General features: G+C 38.7%; 3 protein-coding genes across 3 annotated transcripts; all 3 read right to left on the reverse strand.

Moving 5' to 3' along the window:
* Positions 1-883: 883 nt before the first annotated feature.
* LOC117553961 (SPRY domain-containing SOCS box protein 1) lies at positions 884-4,492 on the reverse strand. Its single transcript, XM_034228121.1, has 3 exons — positions 4,013-4,492; positions 2,039-2,808; positions 884-1,149 (listed from the first exon to the last, which is right to left on the reverse strand). Exons 1-3 carry the CDS (start codon positions 4,066-4,068, stop codon positions 1,019-1,021), a joined length of 957 nt encoding a protein of 318 aa, XP_034084012.1. The 5' UTR covers positions 4,069-4,492; the 3' UTR covers positions 884-1,018.
* Positions 4,493-5,565: 1,073 nt separating this feature from the next.
* Positions 5,566-7,939, reverse strand: LOC117553962 (H-2 class II histocompatibility antigen, E-S beta chain-like). The gene is made up of 5 exons (XM_034228122.1): positions 7,849-7,939; positions 7,446-7,706; positions 6,923-7,213; positions 6,712-6,828; positions 5,566-6,012 (listed from the first exon to the last, which is right to left on the reverse strand). The coding sequence occupies exons 1-5, from the start codon at positions 7,904-7,906 to the stop codon at positions 5,981-5,983; spliced, it is 759 nt and encodes a 252-aa protein (XP_034084013.1). The 5' UTR covers positions 7,907-7,939; the 3' UTR covers positions 5,566-5,980.
* A 514-nt stretch (positions 7,940-8,453) lies between these two features.
* On the reverse strand, positions 8,454-10,292 carry LOC117553963 (H-2 class II histocompatibility antigen, A-U alpha chain-like). Its single transcript, XM_034228123.1, has 4 exons — positions 10,061-10,292; positions 9,639-9,902; positions 9,265-9,552; positions 8,454-9,161 (listed from the first exon to the last, which is right to left on the reverse strand). Exons 1-4 carry the CDS (start codon positions 10,140-10,142, stop codon positions 9,040-9,042), a joined length of 756 nt encoding a protein of 251 aa, XP_034084014.1. The 5' UTR covers positions 10,143-10,292; the 3' UTR covers positions 8,454-9,039.
* Between the last annotated feature and the right edge of the window lie 991 nt (positions 10,293-11,283).

Below are 11,283 nucleotides of genomic sequence, written 5' to 3' on the forward strand. Positions count from 1 at the left end.
CGTGGGGTCTAGGTGCCATGTTGCCGGGCTCGCTGCTCCGCCCTTTGAGGCTCGAGTCGCGGACAGTGTGAGCTGGATTACTGGTGGCGTTTCCTGGTTGCTGCGTGGGGTCTGCGAGACAGCGAGGCACCGCGGAACTCAGCCTGAGCACACACACTCACAGCCTGCGGAGATCCGCGGAGCTGCGTCTGAGAAAAGATAAGGCTGAGTGAGTGCATGTGTGACGTCACTATGACCGTTACGTCACTGTACCCAGGAAGAAAACAATGGAAAAAGATAAATCTCCAACGAGGCGTTCTGGGGCAGCATAGACACGTATTTTCTGTGTTAGAGTTGTACTCGCTACAGGGTGTACTTTGAGGGTTTGTGACTTTGCAGACCGTTTACATGCAGAAAAAGCTACATAAAACACAAGGGGACGGGTAATAACCGGAAAAGCATGTCATGGGACCTTTAACAGTGAATAAAATAATAAACTATCATCTATTAGTGTGTTTGATGTATCTCAAATGTACTGGTGTCGATACAATTGTATTATCAGTACCATTTTCTATCATCTCTTCCACCTGTATGATCCACCAGGCAGGTTTTCAGTCAGTGAAAGCAGAATTATATTCATGATTAATGCAGGGGAAGGTTTTCGGTCGTTTTGTTGGGCCCTCATTACTGCAGTTTCTTCATAATAACAATGAAGATTTCTTCTTATTACTGAAAGTGATTTATTTTTTCTAAAAGAGGGAAAATTCCGTACCACAAAACAACACAAAATGGAAAAGGATTGAAACTGTAAAAAAGCAATTATGACAATGACAATGTCAAATTTATTTTTATATGAAAAAGTAATATCTGCAAGAAAATCCTCACAATATATTACATTTTAATAAATAAAATAAATAATAAATACGTTTGTCTGGCTGTAATACGAGTGTGCACTTTACAATACAATACATATTTGGAACATTAAAGTGACTGACTAAATGTTTCATATTGTTTGTGTTTGTTCATGTACAAGTATACATTATTGATTAGAAAGCAGGTAGTGCTGGAGACGAGGCGGTAGAGGAAGTTTGTCCATTTCATTCTGCCTCTTTTGCCCTAAATACTGACGAATTGACAGTCCACATAAAGCCATCAGAGCAGGGGGATCACCTGGGAAAGAGAGAGCAAAGAAAAGTAGTTTAGGTGTTTTGTTTAAAGTTCTAACTAAAGCAGATCTTCGTAAATTGAAACTTGTCTGAACTGTTTACATAAGAATGCATCAACATAACTTCTGCTACTTATCCTATGTGCAAAACTTCAAAGTCCTCCTCATTACTTACAAAGCCCTCAACAATCAGGCCCCCCCCTACCTCACAGACCTGCTGCACCACCACGCCCCTTCCCGCTGCCTCCGCTCATCAGAAGCCAACCTCCTATCCATCCCCACCCGCACCAATCACCGGACCTGGGGGGACAGAGCCTTCTCCGTCGCTGCCCCCTCCCTCTGGAACTCACTCCCCCAACCCATCAGAGACTGCACTGACCTCACCACCTTCAAAAAACTCACAAAAACTCACCTCTTCAATCTGGCTTTTAATGTGTGATTGTTTTTGTATTATTTGACTTTAACTTTAACTATATATTTATTTGTTGTTCCTTCCTTTTCTTTTCCCTTCACTATATCTGTAAAGCGTCTTTGAGCACCTGTAAAAGCGCTAACAAATTAAATCTATTATTATTATTATTATTATTAATACTGTTGTATTCCATCATCTTCACTCACACACACACACACACACACACACGCACACACACACACACACACACACACACACACACACACACACACACACACACACACACACACACACACACACATCCTTTTCCTTATCCTTATTTTTATGCTACAATGTTGGATAGATGTTGTCACTTATCACTTTTACACACATTCCCCTTTTTCATGTATGTTGTGTCATCCCATTTGATCCTACATCTTATTGTCATAAAACATTTTCTGACTAGTGGCTAATAGAGTTAAGCTGAAAACTGCGCTACTCACGTGTGGCACCGTTCAGGTATCGTAGTCGTATGCTGGCTCCACCTCTCACGCTGCTCACGGCTGGAAACAGCTCCACTCCACGAGGAAGGTCTTTGAAAGCTTCGCCGAGGAAGCTGCCATCAACAACAAATCCCAGAGTCCCTGCATCGGCGTCAAGCACCAGCAGGACACGCTCAGGGATAGGTAGAAGAGTCTGTGCCATCTTTTTGTGTGACGAAGTGGAAGACATTGTCCTAACATCCTCCACGGCCTCAGGGTGGAACCGCCTCCTCTTCCCTGGGTAGAGGTCCAGACTCTGTCCAGCATGCCAGAGCTGATTGGTTTTGAGTTCCCAGCCCCAGGACTGTGGATCCCGGCCAATCAGCACGTCGTACCCCGGGGCCCTCAGAGGGCAGCTCTGCCTGGAGATGCCGATGACAGCATGACTCCCTCTCTGGTTGGGACTCCACAGCACTTCCCAGACATGAAGCCCACTCTTCACCCCCATCTCCGCCCTCACCCCGTCAGTACTCAGCTCAACAGGTGAACGTGTCACTTCCTGTTTGCAGCCAGACAGCAGGAAGGAAGGAGAGCAGTGGGTTGAGCTCCAGCGTGAGCGGCTGTCTCCTGGAGCAATTGGAGAGGAGTTCAGAGTGACGGCGAGGCGAGAGGATATGGAGACAGCCAGCGGAGGGAAAGCTGATGAAGAGGAGGGAGGGCTGTCGTCTGCCCTGCTGTACAGCCACACTGACGGTGAGACACCCATCGGTACAAACAGCCTCAGAGAAGAGCTGTGGAGGAGACAGACAGAAACAAAATGTAGTTTAAACACTGGAAACAATTATTTACTTTGTTCAGTTAACAGTTTGTTTTTGGGTAAGTGCCTAGAAAAATTAAAGCTCCATGTTCCTAAATGATAAATGTTATTCACCTTGTAGCCGTATAGTGGTGGATTATAAATAGTACACATTAACTGAGAAAATGTAAATGAGTAAATTAAGTGCTTTAGCACACATCCTAGGCCCTTGTGCTGAGCTCATGAAAAGTTTGTTCAATACTCTGTCAGACTTATACAGATTGTTTATAATTGTTTAATTGTTTTAATTGTTTATTGTTTATACTATTGTTTAATTATAACTGATGCATTGTCATTTACCACCTTAGCATTGCTGTTGGCCCAGGCTAAACTAATTCTAGATATTGTATGTTGGTCATGTAATTGACTTATTTTAAATTAAATGTGTATGAAATGTAGCATTTCCATAACAGGTAGAGCATAAATTGGCCGTTGAAATAAAATACTCCTTTATATAAATAACCTGAATGTTGTCCTGAAGAAGGCAAATGTAGCCAACGTTCAAACACTGTGGGAAGGCAAGAATGAATAAGAAAGAAAAAAGGTAGAGGAAGCAAAGTTTGTAGATTATCAACATAATATGCTAAATCGGCACACAGTTAAAGAATAATCTGATTATTTCACCTGTTAAAGCAAGTCAGCAGAGGTGGGGAGTACATTTTACAAGTACTGTGCTTAAGTACAATTTTGAGATACTTGTACTTGAGTATTTTCCATTTGATGCTACTTTGTATTCCACTACAATTCAGAGGTAAATCGTGTACTTTTACTCCAATACATTTATGTGTACTTTTAGTTACTGATTTGGATTAATGATGTGATATATAAACAACACTTAAATAAGACATTAGTTACACCTGGAGTAAACTCACAAGTTACCCTGCAGTAAATAAAGTCATTTAAATAAGATCCACCTTTACCAGCTTTGTAACACATGAATAAATAAATAATTATAATCAAAACATATAATATATATTATTTTGAAATGTATGATTTGCATAAAAAGTAGCCTACCTTTACTTTTGGTACTTTAAGTATATTTTGATCCTAATATTTTTGTTATTTTACCTGAGTAACATTTTGAATGCAGGATTTACTTGCAAGTACTTTTCCCACGTCTATAAGTCTTAAAATCTTACCAGTTGTGTTTCTGAGTGCTTCCCTCTGGTAGGTAGCGCAGGCTGTGTGCAGACATCCTCTGCCTGTGTGTGTTTATACCAGTCTCTTATCAAGCATGTATGCGTCTTATCGCAGCTCGGTAACGTAACCGCTCCGGTGTTTCGGTGATGTTTTCTGGGACGACCTCCGAGCAGGGAACAGCACAGTCCATCACTGCATACTGACGCCACTGCAGCCTCAGGGACAAGACATCCCATGACGTGGTGTGAACTGAAAGGAAACCGGAGATATAGCATGATAGCCTACGTAGGCTACAGTTTATGTAACAATGTAGATCACGAGCTATCATAATGTTATGTCAAATGGTACCCTCTTTTTCCATATGTTTCTTTTATCGCGTTCTGTAATGAATGTAAACATAAACGGCGAAACACAAGAATAGGATTAAACTCGGGCTTTTAAATAATAAGAAGATGAAAATAAAATAGATCCCAAATCGACTCATTATTCCTCTGAGCGCATGCGCATAAAGAGTGAATTGGGATGTGGAGATTTTAAGCCCAGAATGTTGTTTTACAGACAACAGGCTTGTTAGTCGTACAAAATATGCAGAATAAGTATTCAGATCGTGTAAAAGTAGAAATACCAGAGTGTAGGAATACTCTGTTAGAAATAAAAGTCCTGCATTCGAAATGTAATTCAAGTAACAGTACAAAAGTATTAGCATTCAAATATTATAATATAATAATAATAATAATACATGGGATTTGTATAACGCTTTTCCTAATGCTCACAGACGCTTATACACTTACACTTAAAGTACTAAAAGTACTCATTATGCAAATTGGCCCATTTCATAATATATTATATATTTTGATTTTAGTTATTGATGCATTAATGTGTTATCAAAGCTGGTAAAGGTGCAGCTAACTTTAATTACTTTGTATACTGCAGGTGTCACTAAAGTAGCCTAATATTTAAGTGATGATCACAATTCTGCAAAATAAGTACCAAATATATTTAATAAATGTAGTAGACTTAAAGTATATTACATGTCACTTGTTAGACGCTTTTATCCAAATTGACTTACATACTCAATACTGTGGGCAATCCCCACAGGAGCAATTTGGGGTGAAGTGTCTTGCCCAGGGACACAACAACATACGCAGTGGGGTTTGAACCTGTGACCTCCTGATCCGAATACCAACTCACAACCCACTGCACCACACGCCTCCCGCCATATGATTTAACTCTGAATTGTAGTTGGGTAGAAATACAGCATCAATTTGAACTCAAGTAATATACAAGTCTTTCAGAATTGTACTTAAGTACTGTGAGTACATCCACTTACTAATTACTTTGCACTGCTGGAGATCATAGATAGAAACAGAGCTTGATATTTTTCACATGTTTTTGTGTTTACATCTATGGCTTTAATGCCAGTTTGTTCTGCAAAATGTTGTATTTTGAGCTTCAGGGCCAACTTAATACTCAATATCAGATGTTGGTATTTTGTCCACCGTGGAGGCATGTCTGGAAAAGTTTGTCTTCAAGAATTAATAAAGTACACATGTTCTCTTTTGGTTAAAGATTTATTTAGTTTTGAAAGCAAAACACAGGAAATATGATTTATAGAGCATACAGAGACAATATATGACTGATTGTATATCATCCAGTACAAAAAGGTTATCAGATCAGATTGTAGCCTGGCCCATTAACATGCCTTGGCTTACAAAACAACATTTGTAAAAGCCAGAACTACAGTTTTGTGTATATATATTTTTATGTATAAAAGAAAATGTCATTTAATTTAATTCATAATGCAAAATAAAAAATGCACTGTCTTTTCACATTCTTTTTGCTCATCACCTGAACTACTTATTTCAGGGTTTATTCAAACCTTTTAATTCTAAAAGGAGCCCACATAAATGTGAACTGTAAAAGTATAGATTTGAAAACATTTCCTCCAAGTTCAATACAAGGTTGCTTTAAATAGAATTAGTTGGCACCAACTCTCGTCCTAGAATAAGAAACAAAAACAAAAACAAAGTCACACATACTTGTAGTTGAGTTTGAGTCCCACTAATGTTGTTTTAAGCAAAGCCTTAGAGGCTCATGTCAAAACTTAAAATGCTACTTTAACTGATCTTTAAGAAAGAAATCACTGGTCGTGTTGCTTTTTGTTATCTAAAGAATGAAACAATAGATATTTTGACAAAATTATTAACAGAGAGTTTATGACTTCAGACAACAGTGATACAATCTTTAAACAGTTTCATCAAAAGCAGACTGTCACGATTGAAAGCAGAGCAAGGTGGACCCAAAAGCAGGACGCACAAGGTTTGAACAGCAAAAAAACTTTAATTTCAGGTAATCAGGCTGAGCAGGGTAAGACACAAAAAAACAAGTTGAAAATCTCTAAATACAAAAACAGAACAAACCTCACCATTGAACAATGAACAGGATCTGACAACAACTGACAAAAAACCAGACCTTAAATACATGCAAGACTAATCCCAAGGACAGGACACAAGAGGGAAGGCAAAACAGAAAGGTAATCAAACAGGAGGGAAAACACAGGGACAAGCAGTAAAAACAAACGTAGCCTAACACGGGGTGACCAAAAAAAAAACAGACAGTTTGTGACAGACTGTATGTTTGTGTCTTGATAGTTTTGAGATAAGATGGTAGAATTTGGTAAAGTGTATGTGTCTCTCACCATAAGTTTTCTTCTTGAAGTAAATCAGCCCAGCAACAAAAAACACCAGACCCAGCAGCAGCCCCGCTGTCCCGACAGCAATCTTGTTGTTCTCTGACTCTCGATCAGTTCTCGGATCTGAAAATATATTTAGCACAAATTTCTATAACTCTAATCAATACAAATGTGGCTTGATAACATTTAACTCAAAACAAGCTGTCACTTTTCCTACCCCACTCGCAAAGCTTGGGCTTCATGAGGTGTGCGTGCTCCACCATGCAGGTGATTTTCTCTCCAGGTACAGGTGTGAACTCCAGGTAGGAGTGGATCTGATAATGCCAATCCCCATTGGACAGTTTCTCAGTGGACGTCACATCAGATGTCACCTCCTTTCCGTTCCTCAGCCAAGTCACTCGGATTGGTTTGGGAAAGAAGTAGTGCACACTGCAGACGAGCATGCCTGGGTGTTGACTGCTCGCTGCTTGCACTGACCTCACCCTGACAGAGGGCTCCAAATGGAGGTCAATAGACGAAACAAATTGGCATGAAACAACAACTCTTCAATGTTTTCACAAGTAATTCTCTGGATATATTTAGGTTAAAACAAAAATATTACAGTGGGTATATTTAGTATTTTCTATGCACACTTTTCACAGAAATATGATTAAAAGTCTGTTACTTAAACCCCATAATTACGAAATAATTATGCAATATGTAATTTAAATCATTAACAGAGTTTTAATACACACAATCACCTGGTTTTAAAAAGACATCAAAAAACAATGGGATGTGGTTCTTGCATTTCAGTTCATTTTTTTTTTCTTCTTTTATAAATTTTGGATTTTTGTTGAGGCCTTCTGCAATCTCTTTTGTTTTCTCTGTGTAGCCGGTATACTTCCCTAAAGTGCTGTTGTATTGGATTTGTAGCACTTTATTGAAGAACATTTGTTCCAAATAAACAAAGTCATCAGGGGAAGTAAACTGGCAGTGGAACACACCATGACCAAAAAGACCATCTGTAACACAAAGCCAACAAGTATTACTAAAATGTAGAATAAAGCATTGCACACTCCAATAATATGCCACAGATTTTAATGTACTGTACAGTATGTTATAGCAACTAGAAAAGTAAATGTCAGCTATTTTAATGTAACTCACCAGCTCTTGAAAAAAAAAGGATCAGAAACAGCAGTGAAAACGAGAACTTCATACCCATGTTGAGAGAAATGAAAATGTAAGAGCCGACGGGTATCAATGTAGAACTAAAACATGAGGAAGTTAGGCAGACTGCTCGACCACATTTTTTTTAAACAGGTGTGGTACAAAGGGTGTGTGGCGCATTGAATTGGCCTTTTTATGTCACACAAGTCTGTTTCAGAATAATAAACTTGAATGTAGCCTCTTCACTCTGGCACCTCTCTATAATGCATGTGCATGTGTGCACCTTTACCTGTATTGTAATGCATGTGTGTATTTGTACTGTGTGTGTATTCAAAAATATAGTAAAACAGAGTAGAAATCTGAATTTCCCCCTAGGCTGATCCATAGAGGTTCATGTTAATCTTAAATTATGTATCTGAGGGAGAATGAGCTTTAATCTGAGTTTAAACTACCTTTAAACCTTGCATATTGTTTTTGTGTCAGTGAAATGTTACCATCAGAATGTGGAGTAAACAGCAGGCAATATTTGCCTCTGAAATGTAGTACTTAAAGTTGTATCAGTTCACACAGTTTTTTAATTAATGCACCTCAAAACAACTTCATGCAGTTTATCACAATGTTTCTGTTTTATTAGAGAAAATAAATATCTTCTTCTTAAAGTTACAAACAGCAGGTAACCATACTGACAGCATGTCACATGTTTGAATAACCAACAATGTAATAAGAAGGCAAAAAGATTACAAAAAACAAAAAACAAGAATCATAAAGAAATTTAACTTATTCAGACCACAAGCTTGTTTTGAATCTGAAACAAAAACACTTGACATTCAGTGATATCATGTACACATACATCTCTCTATTTAAAGTGTGTTAGCAAACAACAACAGCTATTGGTCATACCAGACAAAGTGAGGCTTTCTCTTATTGCTCATGAATTCAGTATGAGGAAGTCTGTTGTATCACCTTTCAAAAGTGAGAAAGTCTCTCTACAAAGTTAAATATAATCTGGCATATGCACAGTGTATTAAAATGTGTAAATGACACCCACAGTTCATGAACTCTATTGCTTCTTTGTGTGTGTTGAGACATTTTACAGGAAGAAATGCTACACTCCTAGATTATCGTGTGTATGTAATGTGCAGTATGTGTAATCATAATTGTATGTGTAATCTCTCTAAAGCAGAGGAATTAGTGTCCATGGTGTCCCTTAACCATTAAAAATGTTCCGGCTGCGACTCCCAACAAGCCCAGAGTGAGGCCCACTCCACAGTAAACATCTGCTCCCAGACTGCGATGACTGATGTCAGGTTCTGTAGGGGAGCGTGACATAAAATGTATCGTTAGATACAAATAAGTATTTCATAGCAAATAATTGTATTGTTTTGATATTTAAGTGGCTTCCTCAGATATTACCATCACCCCAGATCATTGTTTGAGGCATGTCCAGGGCTGAGTGCTCCACACTGCAGCTGTAAATGTCCCCCTCCCTCGGTGTGAACGTCAGGGTAGAAAACTGGTGGAAGGTTTGATCTTTATTGGGGAAATATCGGCTGAGTGACACCCCCTCTGACACCTGAACACCATTCCTGGTCCACCTGACCCTGACCTCAGGTGGGTAGAAATTATTCACAAAGCAGATGAGGCTGTTTTCACGTCCAAACTCAACTTCTTCTGCAGGGTAGAGGAAGCTCTCAGGGGGGTCTTCAGGGGTCAAAAGATAGTTTAAAACCTTCATCAGAATCTAAACAATCATGTCACTACAGAGACAAATGTTGAGATTAATTTACCTTTTTCTTCTGGGGGATTTTTCTCCTCATTTTTTAAGTATTGAAGCAATGCTACACACAGCTTCTTGCCTTTATTAGCATTAGTGAATACATTCACATGATCAAATATTGTGCTTGGATCATCCACAAAGATTCCGGGCACAGTGTAAACTATATCAGATTTGTCAAAATCCATGTACAACATCTCCTCAGAATCAAATTCATATTGTACTTCAGATGTCCCGTTTTCAAAGCAGCCAACAACATAGATAATGTCATGAGGAACTGAAAAACAACAACAAGGGAAATAAGGACAATTACAAAAATATCGATATAGACTATATTGTAAATAAATACAGCATTTGGTTTTTGTCTGTCTTTCTTGCATTCTCTACAGAAGAGAGAAATATAATAAAAGTAATAAGTCTGAAACTCATTCTTACTTTGTGAAAAGGCACAGAAGCTGTTGATCATCAGGAGTATGAGAGCTGAGCGCTTCACGTCTTGGCTGCAGATCTTCATCATTGCGACTCTCAGTCTAAACTTCACAGACGAAGAGATTGTGTGCAAAATAAAGAAATGGAAGATTGTAATTTAATCCTTGGTTAAACATGCATCAGTGAATTCGGAAGCTATAGGAAGCACTGGTTATAGAGGTTCCTTGTTATTTTAATGTTGACGGGAAACAGCAGACTAACCTGTTTGGCAGGGAGGAGGTTCTCAAAATGTGGCATAGGTTTTGAATGACAGTGTATATAAGCAGTACAAATAGCTTGGATATAATAAAATCACATAATGCTGTGATTCACAACACCGTTGAAATCATTTGTATGGGTAACATTGTTTTGCTAATAAGGCTAGGTGGTGTACTACTTCAGTTATAGACATACTAACAATGGGTCCAAAATGTTCTATTCATATCATACGTGGCGACTGGTCATTAGGGGCAGGTGGGGCACAGCCCCACCTAGTGTCAGCAGAAAGTATTACAAATAATGATTACAACAAAATGTAAAAAAATTATTTAAATATATATAAAATATATTTTAAGATCATGTTTAATCATCTGATTCGTCTGTACATTGCTGTTTTAGTACGTGTTCTACTAATTAGTGTATACAGTGTGTGCCTATTGAGCTGTTTAGAGCCATGTGGGACAAAACCCGATCCTGCCCCTCCCTCTCCCTGTCTAAGTGAACGGTGACTGTAAAAACTACACTGCGCATGCTCAGGGTATTTTCCTATTTAATGTGTGTGGCAAAAAATAATGACCATAGGGGCATAGAGCTGCCATCCCCACCATAGTCATCTCACATAATTCAGAGCTGATTGGCTGTAAGTACGTGTGCCGCGAAAAGTGTGGTGTGTGAAGAGCAGGTGAAGAGGAGGAGAGAGACGCGTCCTAAAACCAGGAAGCAAGCTGCGCATGGCTTCCCTCCACAAAAAAGCAATGAGATTTCTCCATAGGATTTTAGAAAATAGCTCAAAATAAGATCCGTGGGAAACGTAGCTGTTAGATAAATGTACGTTTTGTTCAGCCGGATAATATCCACATGTCTACCCTACTTTTATAATTTTCGAATCATAAATCCATCATTTAGATTTATAGACTTTTGAAACTACAAGAAGATAAGGAGGACTTTTACAAAAAAGTAATAGAGATTTT

Source organism: Gymnodraco acuticeps, unplaced genomic scaffold, assembly GCF_902827175.1.
Source record: "Gymnodraco acuticeps unplaced genomic scaffold, fGymAcu1.1, whole genome shotgun sequence".
Classification (NCBI taxonomy): Eukaryota; Metazoa; Chordata; class Actinopteri; order Perciformes; family Bathydraconidae; genus Gymnodraco; species Gymnodraco acuticeps.

Coding starts and splice junctions, on each gene's coding strand:
- LOC117553963 (XM_034228123.1), bottom strand. CDS start 10,142: ATGATGAAGATCTGCAGCCAAGACGTGAAGCGCTCAGCTCTCATACTC. Junction 9,553..9,638: donor AAATCCCCCAGAAGAAAAAG/GTAAATTAATCT, acceptor TGACCCCTGAAG/ACCCCCCTGAGAGCTTCCTC. Junction 9,162..9,264: donor AACAATGATCTGGGGTGATG/GTAATATCTGAG, acceptor GCTCCCCTACAG/AACCTGACATCAGTCATCGC.
- LOC117553962 (XM_034228122.1), bottom strand. CDS start 7,906: ATGGGTATGAAGTTCTCGTTTTCACTGCTGTTTCTGATCCTTTTTTTT. Junction 7,707..7,848: donor CCTTTTTTTTTCAAGAGCTG/GTGAGTTACATT, acceptor TTTGTGTTACAG/ATGGTCTTTTTGGTCATGGT. Junction 7,214..7,445: donor TGATGTCTTTTTAAAACCAG/GTGATTGTGTGT, acceptor TTTCGTCTATTG/ACCTCCATTTGGAGCCCTCT.
- LOC117553961 (XM_034228121.1), bottom strand. CDS start 4,068: ATGTCTGCACACAGCCTGCGCTACCTACCAGAGGGAAGCACTCAGAAA. Junction 2,809..4,012: donor AGCACTCAGAAACACAACTG/GTAAGATTTTAA, acceptor TCTCCTCCACAG/CTCTTCTCTGAGGCTGTTTG. Junction 1,150..2,038: donor ATACCTGAACGGTGCCACAC/GTGAGTAGCGCA, acceptor TCTCTTTCCCAG/GTGATCCCCCTGCTCTGATG.